The sequence below is a fragment of the Lemur catta genome, chromosome 21 (genome assembly GCF_020740605.2).
Source record: "Lemur catta isolate mLemCat1 chromosome 21, mLemCat1.pri, whole genome shotgun sequence".
Classification (NCBI taxonomy): Eukaryota; Metazoa; Chordata; class Mammalia; order Primates; family Lemuridae; genus Lemur; species Lemur catta.
The window spans coordinates 19,646,316-19,666,125 of NC_059148.1; the positions used below are offsets into that span (position 1 = coordinate 19,646,316).

The 19,810-nt window shown below is 47.0% G+C and overlaps 2 protein-coding genes across 2 annotated transcripts in view; both read left to right on the top strand.

Moving 5' to 3' along the window:
• Window positions 1–661: 661 nt before the first annotated feature.
• Window positions 662–4,537, top strand: RPLP0 (ribosomal protein lateral stalk subunit P0). The gene is made up of 8 exons (XM_045534686.1): window positions 662–781; window positions 1,047–1,148; window positions 2,073–2,248; window positions 2,355–2,442; window positions 2,542–2,688; window positions 2,816–3,001; window positions 3,815–3,955; window positions 4,308–4,537. The coding sequence occupies exons 2-8, from the start codon at window positions 1,095–1,097 to the stop codon at window positions 4,467–4,469; spliced, it is 954 nt and encodes a 317-aa protein (XP_045390642.1). The 5' UTR covers window positions 662–781; window positions 1,047–1,094; the 3' UTR covers window positions 4,470–4,537.
• Window positions 4,538–5,633: 1,096 nt separating this feature from the next.
• The window catches only part of GCN1 (GCN1 activator of EIF2AK4), a 56,971-nt gene continuing 42,794 nt past the window's right edge, over window positions 5,634–19,810 (top strand). Inside the window, exons 1-9 of the mRNA XM_045534687.1 lie at window positions 5,634–5,669; window positions 10,082–10,184; window positions 13,378–13,441; window positions 13,993–14,124; window positions 14,642–14,750; window positions 17,927–18,025; window positions 18,118–18,252; window positions 19,144–19,212; window positions 19,343–19,451. Coding sequence (XP_045390643.1) covers window positions 5,652–5,669; window positions 10,082–10,184; window positions 13,378–13,441; window positions 13,993–14,124; window positions 14,642–14,750; window positions 17,927–18,025; window positions 18,118–18,252; window positions 19,144–19,212; window positions 19,343–19,451 — 838 coding nt within the window. The 5' untranslated portion in view covers window positions 5,634–5,651. The remainder of the gene's footprint in view (window positions 5,670–10,081; window positions 10,185–13,377; window positions 13,442–13,992; window positions 14,125–14,641; window positions 14,751–17,926; window positions 18,026–18,117; window positions 18,253–19,143; window positions 19,213–19,342; window positions 19,452–19,810) is intronic.

The window sequence follows — 19,810 nt, forward strand, 5'->3', positions numbered from 1 at the left end:
TAGAGTGCAGCGGCATCGTCGTAACTCACTGCAACCTCAAGCTCCTGGGCTCAGGCCATCCTCCTGCCCCAGCCTCCCGAGTGGCTGTGACTATAGGTGCCGGCCACCACGCCCAGCTGATTTTTTTCTATTTTTTAGTAGAGATGGGGTCCCGCTCTTGCTCAGGCTGGTCTTGAACTCCTGACCTCAAGGGATCTTCTCGCCTACGACCTCCCAGAGTTTTCAGATTACAGGCCTGAGGCACCACCCGTTTTAGGCTTTTAACTCTGAAGGAAGTGGGAAGGCTTTGAAGAGTTTTGAGCAGATAAAGAAATGAGTCTACTTAGGTTTTAAAAGAGTCCTCTGTTTTGGTAGCGGGAAAAAACAAACTAGGGAAGACAAGAGACCATTCTGTTTCTCAGCATGTGCAAATTATTTCTCAGTTCCACGTCACACCGTTTAGTTCGCTGAGGTGGCCCGGCGGCACCGGACTCCGAACCCGCAAACCTTGCCGCCTACACAAAGGCAGCTCCAACCCAGCAGGCGGTAGCAGCTCTGAGAAAGCGCCTCCAACGCGGGGCAGTGCTTCCTGACTACCTTACTCAAAGGCGGCTTCCCGTTGGCTGGAGTGACAGAGCTAGCATCCAATGGCTGCCTACATAACTTCGGCTTCGTCATGCGGATGACTGCGTCAGCCAATAGACAGGGGCGCTGTCTGCGGCTTCTGATTGGCCACTTTGTTCGCATATAAAAAGCACGCGCCGGCGCGCGGACCCTTTCTCGCCAGGCGTCCTCGTGGGAGGTTCGTGTGGCCGCTGGATTTGCGCCTGGACGCGGTGGCGGGAAGCATGGGGGTCTTTGGGGGCGTTTTGAGGGGGCTTTGGGGGACCTGGGGTCTGGGCCTGTTTTCTTGGGGTTTCGGTGGCGGCTTGCGCTCCCTGACTGGCGGCGGCGGCGGCTGCGCAGGTCAGGCCGGCGGGCGCTTGCGCGTGGCCCGTTCCGCATAGGCCTCGGGCCCCGGGACGGGTGTCGAGGTGACCGGGCCTGAGCTCCCTCTCTCCCCTCAGTGACATCGTCTTTAAACCCTGCGTGGCAATCCCTGACGCACCGCCGTGATGCCCAGGGAAGACAGGGCGACCTGGAAGTCCAACTACTTCCTTAAGATCATCGTAAGTGCGGGCTGGGTAGTGGCCGCTCATCGTGCTGCCCCGGCGCGCTAATAGGGACAATCAGGTGCCATGTCTGCTTGGTGCCAGCTACTGAATTAGGCCATTGTGGGCAAATCTCATTTAACAGATTCCCCCTGGTAGCTCCCTTCTGTTGCAGATACACAGGCTCAGGCAGATCAAGAGGCTCCTGAGATAGCATTCGTACACAGGTTTTTTTGGCTTCCAGGGTAGTTCATGTCATACCTTTACTCCTTTTCTTCCATCTTGGGAAGGTCTGAGGGGAGCAGTGACTCATTGTAAGGAAGCAAATTGTTGGATGTTTAGGACCTGTCAGTCAAGAAACTAAATGTCTGATGACTTTTCTTTTGGATGGATGGCGTTACCCAAAAACTCTGACTATGCCGCTCTTAAGACATTAGGTTCCATCGTAGAGCCTCTGTGTTATACTCTCCCCGAGTTAGCATGAGGGTTTTCAGAAACAAACCAAAAGAATTGTACAATAATTCACATATCCACAACCTAGATTTCCTACAGATGTTTTGCTATATTTTATGTTGTGTTTTGAATGCTGTAAATCAGGCCCTTCCCTTGACCAGCTTATTGGGAACAATTTTTTTTTCTGTTAATGCAGCCATTTTAGTGGAAAACATGACTCATTTGGGAAAAATTAGAAACTCAGTAAAAATTAAAAAAACTTTTTTGATTGAATGTGGAAATCTAATTTTCACTGTTCATACCCAGCAAACAAATGATGATTCAATCTGGCAGTGTTATAATTTAAATGGCTCTTAGTGGGAAGAATTGTCCCAATCTCCAGTTGACTTCAAAAAACAGCAGAAAGGGAGTGAGATGGAAGCCAGTCCCTGACATTTATTTCTTCTTTCCTTCTGCCAACCTTTGATTGTTTCTGGCCTGTTTTTGTAGCAACTTTTAGATGATTATCCAAAATGCTTCATTGTGGGAGCAGACAACGTGGGCTCCAAGCAGATGCAGCAGATCCGCATGTCCCTTCGAGGGAAGGCTGTGGTGCTGATGGGCAAAAACACTATGATGCGCAAGGCCATCCGAGGGCATCTGGAAAACAACCCAGCTCTGGAGAAGTCAGTTCCCTGGGCACTTTGTCCTCCCTTTCCGGAGCCTTTCTCCCTTTTCCTGGAGAAAAATGGTGCTTGAAAGGTGACCGTTACTGTAAACTTCTCTTTGCAGACTGTTGCCTCATATCCGGGGGAATGTGGGCTTTGTGTTCACCAAGGAGGACCTCACTGAGATCAGGGACATGCTGTTGGCCAATAAGGTAAGAGGAGAATCACATTGGCGAAACAGACCTTATTTTGGCTCCTTAGAGCAAAGTTGGCCAGACTCACCTCACTCACTGTTCATTGTCTTTGTTCAGGTGCCAGCTGCCGCCCGTGCTGGTGCCATTGCCCCATGTGAAGTCACTGTGCCAGCCCAGAACACTGGACTGGGGCCAGAGAAGACCTCCTTTTTCCAGGCTTTAGGCATCACCACTAAAATTTCCAGGGGCACCATTGAAATCCTGGTGAGTGGACCTGATTTGCCTGTGCTAGCCAGGCAAGCCGGTGGGGAGTGGAGGAGGGGGAATTTTTTTCGAGGCCAGAGTTCTGCTCGATGTCCAGGTGTTAATAACTGCCTGCTGTTCTCTTCAGAGTGATGTGCAGCTGATTAAGACTGGAGACAAAGTGGGAGCCAGCGAAGCCACGCTGCTGAACATGCTGAACATCTCGCCCTTCTCCTTTGGGCTGGTCATCCAGCAGGTGTTTGACAATGGCAGCATCTACAACCCTGAAGTGCTTGACATCACAGAGGAAACTCTGCATTCTCGCTTCCTGGAGGTACATGCTATCCAGCCCACCCCCTGAGTCCTGTGTGGTGCTTAAACTAGCTGTGTAACCAAAGACCACTTAATATGTCTGCCTCTGTAAGCTGGCAATGACAATATAAGATTGTCAAAGGATTTAATGAATTAATCAGTATGAAATCTTAGAACAGTGCTGGGCCTGTAGTAACGGCTGTTAGTCTGGGGTCTGCAATGATAAGACACAAGATTTTCAGTAGTGCCATGAGCCAAAGGAGAAGTGAGTAAAATGAAGACAGTCAAATACATGTTGGTATAACATAGCTAAGTATCCTTTCTTGGGACGACTTTCCTTTTTTCTGAGACTGTCTTACTTAATTTTGCCATTAAAATGCCTTTTAAGTAATGCATAATGGTGATAGAAGATATATTCTTTTCTTGGACAAAAAAATTGAAGTTATTTAAATAGCTCCATTTATGTTTTGAAAGATTCACTAGTGGATGAAATTCACATCTGGAAATAGTTTGACATTTTTCTTTCATGGAACTCAGTAACTATGTTAATAGTTTATATTTTTCATGAAATAGTGGTGGCTTTTGAAATAAATGCTATCATTATGGTATATGGAACACTCACGTTTGGAATAAGGGCAAAAAAACTTATCACTTGATGGGTCTGAATCTTCCTGCCAGGAGCATTTGGTGTGAGATGAAATGTCTCCTTTGAGACTGAGCTGCTAACCTAGCAATTCTTATCTGCCATGGGTTATTTCTCTCCCTTGAGCTTTATTTGGACGTCACTGGTTTTTCTCAAGGGTATCTCACCCAAAATGTAATCTTCCTCCCACAGGGTGTGCGCAATGTTGCCAGCGTTTGTCTGCAGATTGGTTACCCAACTGTTGCATCAGTACCCCATTCTATCATCAATGGGTACAAACGAGTCCTGGCCTTGTCTGTGGAGACTGATTACACCTTCCCACTTGCTGAAAAGGTAAAGATCCCACAAGGACCATGGAGGATCTAATAGTTAGCAGGGTGACAAAGATAGCCTGCTGAGTTAGTGATTTTAATAGTTGTGTTTTACATAGTAGATACATTTCTTAAGAGTATACTTGAGAGGTTGGGGGTGGGGGATGTGTGTTCTCACTTTAGAAATGACAAGAGACCCAATGAGGGGTTAATGAGCAAGAGCTGGGCCTTAGGGTTACCTTTTATTTGGCTGTACTCAAGCTCTCCTGCCAGGCTTGGACATTGTTGGTCAAACTCTACAAAGGCAGGAGTGTCGTGGGGATTAGAGGGGTTTGGATGACCATTTTGACCACTAACTAATCCCGTTGCTTCAGGTCAAGGCCTTCTTGGCTGATCCATCTGCCTTTGTGGCTGCTGCCCCTGTGGCGGCTGCTACCACTGCTGCTCCTGCTGCCGCTGCAGCCCCAGCGAAGGTTGAAGCCAAGGAAGAGTCGGAGGAGTCAGATGAGGACATGGGATTTGGTCTCTTTGACTAATCACCAAAAAGAACAAATACAGCCAGTTTTATTTGCAAGACAAAAAATAAAGGCTTACTTCTCTTAAACGTCTCTGGATTCTTCATTTTGTACGTTTTGAAGTTTATAGTGCGGTATGCTAGAAACTATAAAGCCATGGTTGACATTTCAGTGGTCTCTTAGTCTCTAAATGAAACCAGACACAGCTTTAAGTGTATTAGAATTCTTGTTTCCATGGCCAGTCAGCCAGTAGGCTGGGTCCCTGTAACGCTCAGGTTGTGTCAGTTGAGATAGGCACTCAACGGATGCCAGGGGTCAGCTCCCATCCAGTAAGCTTTTTCAAATTGGTTGATGTTCCAACTCACGAATTGGTGGTGGCCAGTATTTAAACAGAGAAAGCAACATCAAATTGCTGAAAACGCAGGTGTTTTGTGAAGCTTGTATTTCACTGCAGATCTGTGTGCTGGGTCATGGTGTATTTGTTGTAACTAGTCTCTGTCAAAAGTTTGAAAGCCACTGCTAGTAGAGGGCCCACAACTTGGCCGTGTGGACCCCTTTCTCTAAACTGCAGCCACAATGGCAAGCTGAAAAAAATTCGGACTGTACTCCGTGGACCAGGAGGTTCTTTGCTCCCACCTTGTGGCCTAAAAAACCTCCCTGCCTGGAGCATCCAGCATGTCCCAGGGCAGTGGCCTCCTTCAGCTCCAGAATCCATCCCTGGCTGCCCCATCTACTCAAGTTTGCCAACCCTCCAGTACAAGTCGTCTGCTACTGAATCCCAGAGTCTTTGAGGACAAAAGCCTAGTTCATCTCCCTTTCACCTAGTTTAGTTCTTACCATCTAGGAAGCTATGCTTAATGGTTTCTCTGAAGAATGCTTTCACTCGGGAAAGGCTGGTCATACGGGCTGGGGGTGGGTCGGGGGCCGCAGGGCGGGCTCACCAGGTTGCAATTCCTCAGGCCCTCGTCTCCTGCGAGGCGCCCGGGGCTGAAGAGCCGGCCCTGGGGAGAAGGCCTTGGTCGCCCCGGCGCGGGCCAGCTCCAGGCCCGCGATCCAGTTGCTCTGGCTGCAGCGGCCGCCGTCCCGCCCGGGGGCGCCAGGCCTCAGGCCGGCCCCAGCGGGCTCTCAGCCTCGCCCTGCCGCGTGGGCCCCGCCGTGACCCGGAAGCAATCCGGAAGCGGTTCCGGAGTCAGCGCCGGCAGGATGGCGGCGGACACGCAGGTGAGGCGGGCGGCTGCGGGCCAGCGCGGCGTGTGACTGGGCGCGGACGGCGGCCGTCGGGTCGGGCCGCTCCCGCTGCTCGGCCTGGACGCGCTGGGGGTGGCGGCCGTGGAGGACGCGGCTCCGGGGCCGTCTCCTCGCGGCTCTCGCTTGGCCTGGCCGGGGCGGCGCAGACCGATCCCGGGCTCAAGGAGTCGGTAGCTCCGGCCCCGGCTTCAGCAGTTGGAGCTCGGCGGGGCCCTTCCCCGACTCCGGAGTAGCAGAGGTTCACCTTCCCGAGTCTCCGCTCCGTATCTGCAAAGCACTCCGGCAGTGAGCCCCGGGCCAACGCCAAGTCTTCCTTAAACTTTGTATTCAGCAAATGTTACTTGAGCACTTACTGTATACAGGGACTTTGAGCGTAATCGTTGGATTCATACAGACAGGGGTTTGCGTCCCCGCTCGTCGATTTCTATGACATGCTGAGCAAGTGACTTAAGTCTGCCTTTTCATATATAAAGTGGGGTTGAAACAATACCTGTCTTACAAGGTTGTTGTGAAAACACAATGTGATGAAGTAGGGCTCCGTATATGCTGGTTTTTATTATTGGATCTAGGGTTACAGAAAAGAATTGTCGCTACTTAGGAAGAGGCTTGTCACCCTGAAGTGTTATTACCTGCGGGTACCTTGTAGTTCAGGCAGGATTGGGAAAACCTTCTTCTTCCACCGTAGCCTCATTTATAGCTGTGAGTGTTTTAGGGTGAAAAAACACTATTATGGGAAAAAGAAACAGGTGTCTAAAGGACAGCTGGGCCCATTTGGGTCTCCAGAATGATGAGATTAACTATTTTTACGTGTAGGATCTGAGGTGAGAAAGTGACCACTTAACCCAAACATTCAAAAGACATTTATTGAGGGTCTCCTATGCAAGCAGCTGCTAATTTGTTTCAAGTAGGGTACTGAATGCTAGAAGGAAAAGCTTAGTCTGTTGGATATTTCTGGAAGGGATTGGGGGAATACATGCTTAATGTTGAACATTAATACTCAAGTAAAAGACTCTTCTCTCTAGAGCTGTGCTGTGTTGTATGGTAGCCACTAGCCACATGGTTAATTAATAGCCACTTGGTTACTTAAAATTAATTGAAATTAAAAATTCAGATTTTCACTTGCATAGCCATATTTTAATGCGTGGGTAGCCACATGTGGGTAGTTGCTACTGTATTGAGCAGTGCAAGATAATATTTCCATCATCACAGAAAGTTCTGTTGGATAGTGTTGCTCTAGAGGACACCTGTGAACTTTCAAGCTATTTGCATCTGATCTCACCAGGAAATGAGTTCTCTGAAGGGTCTTAGTGTGTTCTTTCTTAGTTTTGTTCTACCAAGGTCTCAAGTGGGCAACATTTCATTTCTGGTTAAGAAAAAGGAGAGCCTTGAACCTGAAAAGCTCTTTCATCTTTGTAGGAGAAGCTATAGCCAGGAACTTAATATTAGGGATTCTAGGTAGAGGGTGGATTGTATATGTATTCATTTATTTTTGCTGTCTCTTCAAACGTCACTAAAACTACTAAAGGCTTGAAAAAAATAATCCCACAAGGATTGGGAGACTAGGGAGCAGACCAACCAACAAACTTTTAGAAACTAGAAAGAGATGATAGTAGACCCAAGGAAAATGAATCCTAGGCCAACAGCTAGGAAAGCTAAGAACCAACCTGCTTGACATTGCAGAATCTGTGAAAGCTGGGCATTGGTGGTATCAGTTAGCCTCTGGAAATGAGGATGAACGAGGAGGGGCTAAACTAAGGAGGATTGGTTGAAAGCCTGTTTCAGATGCAGTCAGATCCCCAGCTTTCTTCTTCCACTCTGGCAAACCACTGGAGGTTTTCTCTCTGGAGACTGTAAAGCAGTAGTGTAGGACCAATATCTAAGGAAATCATCAACGAAATAATTCAAGAAAATTACCCCCAATTGCAGGATGTGTTTCTAGACCAAAAGTGCTCAGCACAGTGGACAAAAAAAATTTTTAAAACCTTGAACACAAAAAGAAGATCCTAGAAGCTTCCAGAGAGAAAAATCAGGTCTCATTCAAAGGATTATAAGTCAGAATGGCATTGAGCTTCACAACCATGTCACAAAGCTAGAACTCAATGGTATTCTGAAGGAAAATGAGTTCAGCCTAGAATTCTGTATGAGGCTAGAACATTTTCATACTTGCAAGGACTCCATGAAATGGAGGATGTGCTTCACCCAAACCCAAGAAAGTACGTTTTGAGGGTGATAAACTGCCCCAGCTGTAGACTTTCCACGTTGGGGCACGTCAGAAAACTAGGAGAGACTTCTTCAGGAAGGTGGAATTTAACAGAATTCCTGATCTGCCTAAATGTATTCAGGTTTAGACAAGTGGAGTTGGGGATTGAATTACTGATAAAACAAGAGTGGGAAAGGGCAGTTATTGATTCCGGAGGGATAAAAAAGCTAGGCAGGATAAGAAGCATAGCTTTTTAAATAGAAGTTGGATACACTTACATGTAATGTGAACACTGACTACTAAGCTAGCCCATATTATGAAACTGGAGACTTACATTGGGGAAATGGAAAGGGTGCGTGGTGGGGTTGGAGAAAGACAGTAAAACTGAAAAAGTAAGAAGCACAAGTAAGTTGTTACCTCCATATCTCTAAATAAGGAGGTAACTACCCAGATGTCAGCCAGAATCAACCCAAGAGATTCCCCTCAGGGGTTGAGAGCAAGGGACTGGTTTTTATAGCAACCTTCTCATTGACTATGATTCTTTAATTATGTGCATCTGTGACTACAAATGCAAATTTTAAAATTAATAAATCCCGTATGTAGAAGACAGATTTGGACACCATTTTATTCATTGCCAATAGAATTGCAGCAGGGATTTGAGCATAAAAGAAAAACTCAGCATTATTTTATTTTTCTATGTACCCTTCACTCTTAATGCTACCGATAAGGCCTGCATGTGAAATACCCTCAAAAGAGAGGGGTGATGGCGCCAGTGTGTTAGTTGTGGGAGTCCTATACCCTGCTCTACTGCGTGTGAATCCACAGCCTGCCCACTTGGTAGCTTGTAGAATATTGCTCAGGAACAGGTTTTCAAGAATGTTTGCAAACTGCCCTCCCCTCTGGGTCTTATGCTTACATCCCTGTGCAGGGAACTGCAGCTATGGTAACTTGGATGGCTGTTGAAAGGTAAGGATTTGTTAGTATCAGTTTGTAGACCACTGTGGTTTCAGGTTTCGTTTAAAAAATGCAGGTGCTGTAGCTTTAGGCTCCACTCTAAGCAGTGACTTCCCCTGTTGGGGGTGGTTCCTTCATCACCTATAAAATGGAGATAGCGATGCCTCCCTTGTAGGCTTGTTGGTAGTGGTAGCTGACTTTGTGTTTGGGATGAAAGTAAATGCTCTACATAAACAGTCTCATCTACATAACAGTTATGAGGTAGGTGTTATTATCTGCATTGTGTAGATGAAAAAACTGAAGCTCAAGGAAGTAGCATTATTATTTTTTTTTTTTTTAGAGACAGGGTCTTGCTCTGTTGCCCAGGCTGGAGTGCAGTGGCACTATCACAGCTCACTGCAGCCTCAAACTGCTGGGCTCAAATGACCCTACCACCTCAGCCTCCCAAGTAGCCTGGCTAATTTTTTTTTTTTCCCGGTAGAGACAGGGTCTCACTATGTTGCCCAGGCTGGTCTCAAACTCCTGGCCTCAAGTGATCCTCCCACCTCGGCCACCCTAAGTGCTAGGATTACAGTCCTGAACGTGGCTGAAATGACATTATTTAACTGAGTTTTCATAGCTAATAAGAGGCAGAGCTGGGATCCAGTCTCTTAGCCTTTTGCCTTTTAGCCAGTGTGGTTACACTGGATCAGTAACTTGCCAGGGTGCTGGCGTTCATTTCCCATGTGGGAGGTTAAAGTGAGATGAGATAAAGGGAATATACTTGGCACATAGTAGGCCCTCACTAGATTTTGGGTAGTTCTGAAAGGAACTATCCAGAGGTTTTTGCCTTTTTGTGTTTTCTTTTTGTGCCCAAGTTTAAGTAAGGTATATTGACTGGTTGGCTGGTTGGGTTAAAGCAGTACATCTCACCTGGGACTGATTTTGCCTCCAGGAGACATTTGACAATGAGACAACTTTGGTTGTCACAACTGGGGCAGGATGGAGCTGGGCCGCTACTGGAATCTAGTGGGTAGAGACCAGGAATGCTGCTAAAAATCCTACAATGTGTAATGTAAAGACAACCTCCCATAACAAGGAATTACCTTGGCCCAAAATATCAGTAGCATGGAGGTTGAGAAACCATGGGTCAGAGAAATCTTTACTAAGTTTTGCATCTTCCCCTCTCCAGCACACACATACACATCGTTTTATAGCCTGGTGAAATTTTCTCTGGGCTTGGCCTTCACAGGTTTCGGAGACACTGAAGCGTTTTGCAGGGAAGGTGACGACAGCCAGTGTGAAGGAACGGAGAGAAATCCTCAGTGAATTGGGGAAGTGTGTTGCTGGAAAAGGTATTTATTTTCCATCCATATAGCTTGGACACTATTGCACTTTAAAAATAAATTGTCTTCTCTTTTTAGAACCATGGCCTTTTCTCCTCCCTGCACAACTTCTGCCTTCACTTTATTTATTTGTTATATGTTTTGAAACAGGTGAAACATTTGGGTTAGTAGAGAGTTTATCCATTCAGGTGCTAAAGCTTTTTACAGTTTTAACCATTTTGATTGGAAGTATTTTAAAAAGATACCAAAAATCTTAAGTAGTATACTGGGTGCAAAAACATTTTCTTTTTAACTTGGGGTACCATTTTTTCCAATAAGTGTTTATGGAAGTCAGGAAAAAGGTAACAGGTGATTGGCCAATAAAAGATTCCAAGATCAAGTAAGTTTGGGAGAGGTCATGTTTTCTAACGCCCTCTTGGGACATTCACAACAAGGTGTTTAAACTTTATTGAGGTTTGTTTTAATCCAGTGTTTTCTTTGAGACTCTTTTCTTGCTGAAAAGCTGTTCAGGGTCTGGGGAGCACATTTTGGGAAATGCTGAGCACTTCTAGTTATCCTCGTCCTGCACCGTAACCGAGGGATAGCCCCATGACCTTTGGAGTGTGTAAGATGATTTTGCCTTTGTTCACTAAGTCCTGATTAGTCTTTTGAGTTTCCTTTTGGTGTGTTTTGCTCTTGAAGCGGGATCCCTGTAATGGCAGCATCAGCATCACCTCCGAACTTGTTGGAGATAAAAATTCTCAGCTCCACCCCAGCAACTCAGATTCAGAGACCCTGTGGGTGGAGCATCTGTGTTTTAACAAGCCCTCTAGGTGATCCCCGTGTTTGCTAAAGTTTGAAAACAGTGGCTATTATAGATCAGGTCTCCTGCTGCCACCTTTCACTTCTTATTCTTCCACCCTTTCGCCCACATTCTCATCTGCTGCTTCTGACCCACTGTTGCCTGGGTAACACGCAAGCTTGTTAAAGTTGTCTGTAAATGAAGTAAATTGCTGTTTGTGAGCTTCTTAGGGATTCTCCTGTGTGAATGCTTTAGTGTATGCATTTTATGGCATCGTCAAAGGTCTTTCTGGCCAGTTTCTCAATAGGGTTTTCTTAACAAGGCAGCCATGTGAAACCGATCTTTCTAACCACAGGCCTCTAGTGCAGGAGACAGTGATGAAGGACTCAGGCTCTGGCACTTACAGGCTGTGTGACCCGCCTTAAGTTATTAATACCTCACGTCTGAGCCTGTTTCCTTGCTTTGAACATGGAGATAGCAGTACAAAATTTTGTAGACTACAAAGGAAAAATATTGTAATGAATATTTTGTAAATAAAGGTACATATAGCTACAATTTCCCATTTTCTCTATGTACGTTGACTTTTGGGACACCCTGTAGTACCTCCCTGATAGGGTTGGTGTGAGAAGTAAATTTAACACATTGCCTGGCTATGGTAATTTCGCAGTGTATATTAGCCGTTGTTGTTATTCTCTTAGCCACAGTGTCTTTCTGGTCCCAGTCACCTCCTCAGTTACTGAAATGGCCCCACATTGGATGGACCAGTACACTGTTCAGGGCCCTGGGGAACCGGGGTAACGGGGTCCCTGCACGTCATTCATTTCTCCTCCATCGTTCAGATGCCAGAGCGTGAGGCACTATGTGAGCCCTTCGTGGGCCTCCTGCTCTCTGGTGCCTCCCACGTGAGTCTGTCTCATTATTGCAGGTTAAATTTCCCCTTACTCAGAAGCTTCTCCCTTTTGCCTGCATGCTTCATTCTGGCATGCAGCACTTGTCACAGGTTGGCTTTCCAACATTATTGAGCACTCTTATTCAACCAAACTGTCTGTTTCACTCTGGCTGGCCTGCTTGGTTTCTTCCTCTTAAAATGGGCTTACTGACAGTGGCCAGCTTGTCTGGATTAAATGAGTTCATGTGTGTGCAATGCTTAGAGCAGGGCCTGGTGCCTTGTAAGTGCTAATTAAGTGCTGCGTGTTATTAGTCCTCTTCTTCCTCATGTGTCCTGAATAGGCATTACGCCTTTTGCCCCTGCATCTTTGCTCATGTTGTTAACACCACTTGGCACATACCTCTTTCTCTTTCCCTTTCCATTTTTTCCAGAGCCTACTAATCTATTAGGCTAAGCTTATGGAAACCACTTGAGTTATAGGTCCTCTTCCCTTTTCTGGTCCCTCGTAGTACTTTAATTGCGTACTATTTTTTTTTTTTTTGAGACAGAGTCTTACTCTGTTGCCTGGGCTAGAGTGCCATGGCATCTGCCTAGTTCACAGCAACCTCAAACTCCTGGGCTCAAGCGATCCTACTGCCTCAGCCTCCCGAGTAGCTGGGACTACAGGCATGCGCCACCATGCCCGGCTAATTTTTTCTATATATATATTTTTTAGCTGTCCAAATCATTTCTTTGTATTTATGGTAGAGATGGGGTCTCTTGCTCAGGCTGGTCTTGAACTCCTGACCTTGAGTGATCCTCCTGCCTTGGTAATTGTGTACTATTTTTTAAACTGTTTCTTAAAATATACATGAAAGTACAAATATTGTAAGTGAACAGCTCACTGGATCATCACAAATTAAATAACACACTTGTGTAACTAGTGCCCAGATTAAGAAGTAGGGTAGTTCTAGCACTCCTGAACCTCCACTCAGTAGCACATAAGGTTTTTGGTTTTTTTTTCCCCTTTTTGAGACAGTCTTGCCCTGTTGCCCTGACTAGAGTGCAGTGGTGTCATCATAACTCACTGCAACCTCAAATTCCCGGGCTCAAGCGATCCTCCTACTGCGGCCTCCTGAGTGGCTGCGATTGCAGGCGTGCACCACTGTGCCTGGCTAATTTTTCTTTTTCTTTTTTCAGTAGAGACAGGGTCTCACTCTTGCTCAGGCTGGTCCAGCAATCCTCCGTCCTCAGCCTCCCAGAGTGCTAGGATTACAGGTGTGAGCCACCATGCCCGGCCAGTATGTGAGATTTTGAGGATACTTGTATTGCCTTGCTGTCATTCATTTAGCAAATGTCTACCTGAAGCTTTTCTGTACCAGGTATTTTCCTTGAGCTGTACTTTGTCATTGTTTTTTTGTCTTGGAGATTCTATCTTAATTATATAGGGAGTGTCCAGTGGGCTGAGGTCATGTCTGGCAGAATGCCTGGCTCACGCAGGTGCTTACCAAGTCATTTTTATTGACCAATCTCTGTGTAATGTTTGGTTTCAGATCTGCCAGAGGGAGCAGTGAAAGGGCTCTGCAAATTATTCTGCTTGACTCTGCATCGGTACAGGTAAATGCCAGCCAAAGGCCCTGTGTCGGGAGCACTTTGTACAGAGAGAGCATATAGGGTAGTGTTAAGAACCCAGGCTTTGGAACCAGGTTGCCTGGGTCCTAATCTGGGCTGTATCACATCCTAGCTACTGGATCCTGGGCAAGTTACTAACCTCTCTGTGCCTCAGTTTCCTTCCTCTGTGCCTCTTTATAGAATGGGGATGATGCTATAGTTTACCTTGTAGGTGGTTGTCAGTAAGTGTGAAGTGCCTGGAACAGTGCCTGCTGTGCCATGAGTGCTCCGATGTGTACGCTGCCATTAGTCATGCACGTAAAAGCACTTGGCCTAGTTTGAGGCCTTTATAAGTGCTCCATTAGTGTAGATGCTGCCCTTACACCCTTAATGGCTTATTTGCCCTTATCAGCTACTTTTAGAACTCTGGGGCAGAGGTGGGTTTATCTAGTTATTTCCTAGTCCCTTGTCTGTTATCCACTGAAATACAGTGCAGTCAGTTTTTCCTAAGAGAGACCAGTGCGTGTTCACTTTAACCCCTCCATTTCTCCTTCTAGAGATGCAGCCTCCCGCAGGGCCCTGCAGGCAGCCATCCAGCAGTTGGCTGAGGCTCAGCCAGAAGCCACTGCTAAGAACCTTCTGCACTCTCTGCAGTCTTCAGGCATTGGCTCCAAAGCAGGCGTTCCCAGGTAAGAGGTCAAGGTCTAGGTCATGGCCCCCCAGGGATTGGTAGAGTCCTGCTCAGGAGAAGTGGGTGCAGCTGAACATGCTGAGCAGGTGTGAGCATGCCTGGCTTTTTCCCCTTTGCACTCTGAATGTCACCTGCAGCCTGCCTCCAAACGGAGGGAGGAGCCAGGGTGGCAAGCTCAGTGGAGAAAGCCTCTTTCCTGTGCAGCAGGGTGGGGAAGCTAGTGGAAGCAAGGTCATTTTGAGGGGAACCAACTGCCCACCAGGCCCTGAACTGGGGAAGGCATCTTATATATAGTTGTTAGTACCAAGAGATGGGAGTTTGGCTAATGAGGCCTGGACTCCTTGTCCTCACCTGTCACAAATGATTTGTGGGGAACTAGTTTCAAGTTCTGCCCCTTTAGGTCAAGGGAGGGTCCTACATTACCAGGCAGGGCTTTAAGATAAGCATTTGTCCTCAAGATGGAGGCTGCTGCTCTGCACTCACCCCTCCCCTCTACCCTCCCCTCCCCTCTGCAGTAAGAGCAGTGGCTCAGCCGCCTTGCTGGCCCTGACCTGGACCTGCCTTCTGGTGCGCATTGTCTTTCCCTCAAGAGCCAAGCGGCAAGGAGACATCTGGAACAAACTGGTAGGTTTCCTGAGTCTCTGGATTAGCGGGAGTCAGCTTTCTTCCCAGAGTTAGAGCATGTTTAAACACATTCTCTGTACCACGTGCTCTTCTAGGTACTGGGTGACCAGGACTCTGAGTTGTCCCCAGGCATGTGACTTTGGCATTTGGGGTATGAGTGCAGTGTAATCATGTTCAACATTTATTTATTTATTTATTTATTTATTTAGAGACAGAATCTTGCTCTGTTGCCCTGGCTACAGTACAGTGGCATGATCATAGCTCACTGCAACCTCAAACTCCTGGGCTCAAGCCATTCTTTTGCCTCAGCCTCCTGAGTAACTGGGACTACAGGCATGCACCATCACACCTGGCTAATTTTTTCTATTTTCTGTAGAGACAGGGTCTCAGTCTTGCTCAGGGTAGGCTTGAATTCCTGACCTCAAGCAATTCTCCCGCCTCAGCCTCCCAGAGTGCTAGGATTATAGGCATGAGCCACCACACCCGGTGCATGTTCAACTGTTCATTAGATATTTTAGAGCTTCTTTGTGTCAGGCATAGTTCTAGGCACTGGGCATGCAGCGATGAGCAAGAGCAACGCATCCCTGCCTTCGTGGCATGTGGGGAGGACATGACTGGCTGGAGTGGGGAAGATAGCCAAAAAGCAAAGTAAACTGGAAAATACAGTAATGTGAATCCTTTTGCTTTTTTCTAGCCAGTCATTCCTTTCCTTGTGTTTGAATTTCCGTGTTGAACTAGCTAATGGAGTGGAATTCTTGCTGTGTACTTTGTTCTTTAAATTCTCTTCTCCCATTCTCTGTTCCTTCCACATTCCCTGCTTTTCTTTTCCACATATCTATTAACCAGAGATAGCCTGATAGGCGAGGTTGGGAGGTTCTTTTGAGCGCCTAGTTTTGCTTAGTGAAAGTCAGGAGAAATGCTTTTATGGTTTAGTGAAAAGGAGTCTGAGGAGTTTGCTGTGGATCTGATTGCTGGCCATGAGATTTGGCCATGTCAGGTAGCTTCTGAGCCTGTCACCTCATCTGCAAACTGGGAAAAGTACCACCTACCCCATCCACACAAGGAGTCATAAAGGTGGGTTCAGCTGGATGTGGTGGCACGTGCCTATGGTGGGAGGCTAAGGTGGGAGGGCTGCTTGAGCCCAGGAGTTTGAGTCCAGCCTGGGCAACATAGTGAGACCCCGTCTCTTAAAAAAAAAAAAAAGATGGGTTCCATTGAAGGAAATGGTCATAGAAACTAGTGAGTGCTATGCATGTAGGTATAAATGACAAGCAGCATTAGGAAATGCCGAGTACCTCTCTGTGAAGCAGCCAGCTAGTTAGATAGATGGCCTCGTCCCTGAGAACTAATCCAGCACATCTCTGGGGACAACCATGGAATGGCCATCAGCAATTGATTGATAATGAATTAGAGTGCCGAAACCTCACAAGTAGTGGATATGTTGGAATTAATGCGAGCTGGGACTCTCTTGGACCCCTTTCAGAGTGTGGGTTTCATTGTTACCAAAGACCTTTTTATAAGATGGTTCACTACAGGCATTGGCTTGTCTCCACTGAATTCTTACAACCATTATCTGAGCTAAGTCAGTCTGTTTGTTGGTTAGTGAGTGGGAGTGTTGTGTTTATGAGACAGAATGCATTAGGAGCTTGAGACTGTTTATTTCTTCTCTGTCTCAAATCTGGGTTTTTCCTTTGCTGGGCACTGATGTTGATCATTGACCTGGGTTGTAGTTCATTTAGTTTATCAAGTATGTGTTGAGGGCTTCCTACGGGCTGGATGCTGTTATGGGAGCTGGGGCTAAAGTGTTGAATAAGACAGGAGGATCTGGCCTTCACAGGGCTTACCCTCTTATGGAGGACATAGACAATGAACAAGTCCACAGATAAACAATAAAACATAAAGTAGTGCTGAAGAAAAGCAGGGTGGGAGAGTAGAGAGTGTGGCGGAGGGTGGTAGGAGGAAGATCTCTCTGAGGAGGCATCCTTGGAGCAGAGACCTGAAGGGTGTGAAGGACAAGCCATGCCTAGATCAAGGGTTAGAACATTCCAGGGAGAGGGAACATCAGGGTAGTTTGGAATATGATAGCAGCAAGCTTAAAACACTTTTTTTAATTTTTAAAATGAAGGTTTAAAATCAAACAGGCCCAGAAGGATATGCTAGTTTCCTTCCTATCCCTGCCCCAAGCCACCTTGGTCCCTTCTATTACTAGTTCTTAGGTATTTAGGATATGTTCTCTGTATATATGATCAAATAGTATTTCTTAATACTTAATACAGCGTGTCGTGTACTTTCTTCTTTCACCTTTTTTATTTCTTTAACCAGTCTTGGAATGTGTTCCACAGTAGTAAATAGTTTCTTATTCCTTATGACTATTTACTAATCTTTTGGATTTACCACACTGTGTATAACTAGTCCTCTGTTGATGGCCATTTATGTTGTTTACAATTTTTTATTGTTACAGCGTTGCAGTGAATAACCTTGTACATATGCAAATGGAATCCAGCAGCATTGCCTTCACAAGCATGTTTTTCTTCTCAGGGTGACACTTCACACTGCTCATCAATGACCTTGGGCATTTGTGGCATGTAAAGCCTCTGAGGTTTTTGCAGTTGGGCACCTTGCTGGGCCTCGCACGGGGTTGGACAGTGAGCCCCGCGCAGTCCGAGTCACCCTGTTGCGCTTCACTTCCGTGTCTGTGGTACTTAGTGTAGTGCCTGCCATTTAGTCAGGGTTCAGTAAGTATTTGCGGATTTAATGAAGGACAAGTCAAGGCAGATAAGAAGTAAATGGAACTGGACCCTTGTTCTTTTCCTGCATGGCACTTACCTCACTGAAATTATATATTCATTTGTGTGTTTATTTGTTTAATATCTTTTTCTCCCACTAGACTGTAAGGTGCATGAAAGCAGGGAGCTTGTTTTTCTTAGTCCCCTGTGTCTTCATTGTCTGACTCAGGTGTTGAGCAAATATTTATTAAATGAACAGTGTCATTAAAGGACAGGACTAAGTGTGGGGGGCAGAGGGAAGAGAATCTGGCAGGAGTTGAGTGGGAGAGGCCGAGTGGAGACGAAGCCAGGATCTGGAGGGCCTGGTGGAGGTCTCTGGCAGGTTGTGAGGGCCCCGGGACCTCCACTTCCACGTCCCATCCTGACGTGAGCTCTTCCTGGTCCTGGCAGGTGGAGGTGCAGTGCCTGCTCCTGCTGGAGGTGCTGGGCGGCTCCCACAAGCATGCCGTGGATGGTGCTGTGAAGAAGCTCACGAAGCTGTGGAAAGAGGTGACAGGATGGCGGGGGCTGGTAGGCGTTGCTTTTTCTGCACCGTCCCCCAGCCACCATCTGATCCACCTGCCCGACACTTTCCTCTGCAGAACCCCGGGCTGGTGGAACAGTACTTGTCAGCCATTCTCAGCCTAGAACCCAACCAGAGCTATGCCGGCATGCTAGGGCTGCTGGTGCAGTTCTGCACGAGCCACAAGGAGATGGACGTGGTCAATCGGCACAAGGCAAGTGCCAGGGTGGGTGGCTGTGGGCTTGCCATGCTAGAGGCTCGGGGGAGAGGATTGGGAACCTGCTTTGCCCTCGTGGCCCCAGCTGCTCGTCTCATCTGAAACTGGGTTTTCTCACATGAGACATTGGCCTTTCCCTGTGATGTCTGATGGAGTTGGGATGTTTCCTCTCCAGTTCTGGCTTGGGGTGAATCCTGGAGTAGTTACTGGGATGATAGCTTGCTTGTTCATGCGGTGATTTATTCACCCCAGTTGAACAGCTTACCGTGTTCTGAGCACTGTGCCAGACGTTGGGGATGTACCAGTGAGCTGGGGAGCCATGACCTGTCCCTGTGGAACTGAGTCTGAGAAGGCACCTAACATTACACAGATAGTCACCTAGTTAATTATAATGTGATAAGTGCCACAAAGGAAAAGTGTGAGAAGCTGTGGTACCCTGCAGCAGGGGGACCTGACTGAGGCCATCTGTCAGGGAATGTATCTGCCTAACAAAGGAACTTGAGGGTGAAGAGGAGTTAGCAAGGTCAAGAGGTGAGGCAGAGCATTTCGGGTGGAGAATGCAGCCTGTGGGCAGGAACAGGGAGGAGGCGGGTGGGGGTGGGGCTGCAGTGGCGTGAGTGGGTCAGAGAGGGTGAGACGCAGCCGGCTTGGTGGCACAAAGGCCTTATAAGCCATGCGAAGGACTTGGTCTTTATACCAGGGGCTGTGGAAAGCCATGGAAGGTTTGTAAAGGGGATGGCATGATCAGTGGGACCTCTGCGTTTAATACTGTGAAATTTGGGGCATTGATTTGTATTTTTTAGAAGCACTCCCACGAGAGGGACCTCTTAGGCCAGTGATCAGATACTTCAGAGTGTCAGGGTGTAAGCAGATCTCTGTGTTCTCTAGAGTGCCCTGCTGGATTTTTATATGAAGAATGTCCTGATGAGCAAAGTAAAGCCTCAGAAGTACCTCCTGGTGAGTGAGTAGTGGCCCTTACTCACACGGACAGGCTAAAATCCCATTTTAAATTCTGATATTCTGAAGTGTCCTTTCTTCTTGGTCTGTTCCCATGAGGGCTGGGTGCCTGACTCCTTTCTCTCTGTAGGATAGCTGTGCCCCTCTGCTCCGATACATGTCCCACTCGGAGTTTAAGGATCTGATATTGCCCACCATACAGAAGTCCTTACTGCGGAGTCCAGAGAATGTTGTTGAAAGTAGGTTGCTGTCAGACAAGAGGGTGGGAGGGACACGAGTTGCCTGATACGCTCTATTCCTGACGCTTGACGTTGGGAAGTGTGTGTGTGGGTGGGTGTGTGTGGGTGTGTGGGTGTGGTGGGGGGAGGAGGATATATTCGCTGTTTACCTTGCTGGGACCTTGGGGGAGAGAGCTGGGATTCTTTTGAGAATATATTGAAAATCATGGGCCCTCTTGTTAGAAGAATGCACAAAAGTGTATCCATTTAGAATACTGCATATAATTTTGGGGGTTCAAGAATGTTGTGGAGACCATTTAGGTTGAGAACCTCTTCTATAAATAGGACTTAGTGAGTGTGTAGTGGTAGCACTTGAAACC

Excerpts from the sequence above, each read along its gene's own strand:
- RPLP0 (XM_045534686.1), top strand. The coding sequence starts at position 1,095 with ATGCCCAGGGAAGACAGGGCGACCTGGAAGTCCAACTACTTCCTTAAG. Across the intron at positions 2,249-2,354 it reads AACAACCCAGCTCTGGAGAA|ACTGTTGCCTCATATCCGGG; the intron begins GTCAGTTCCCTG and ends TTCTCTTTGCAG. Across the intron at positions 3,956-4,307 it reads CCTTCCCACTTGCTGAAAAG|GTCAAGGCCTTCTTGGCTGA; the intron begins GTAAAGATCCCA and ends CCGTTGCTTCAG.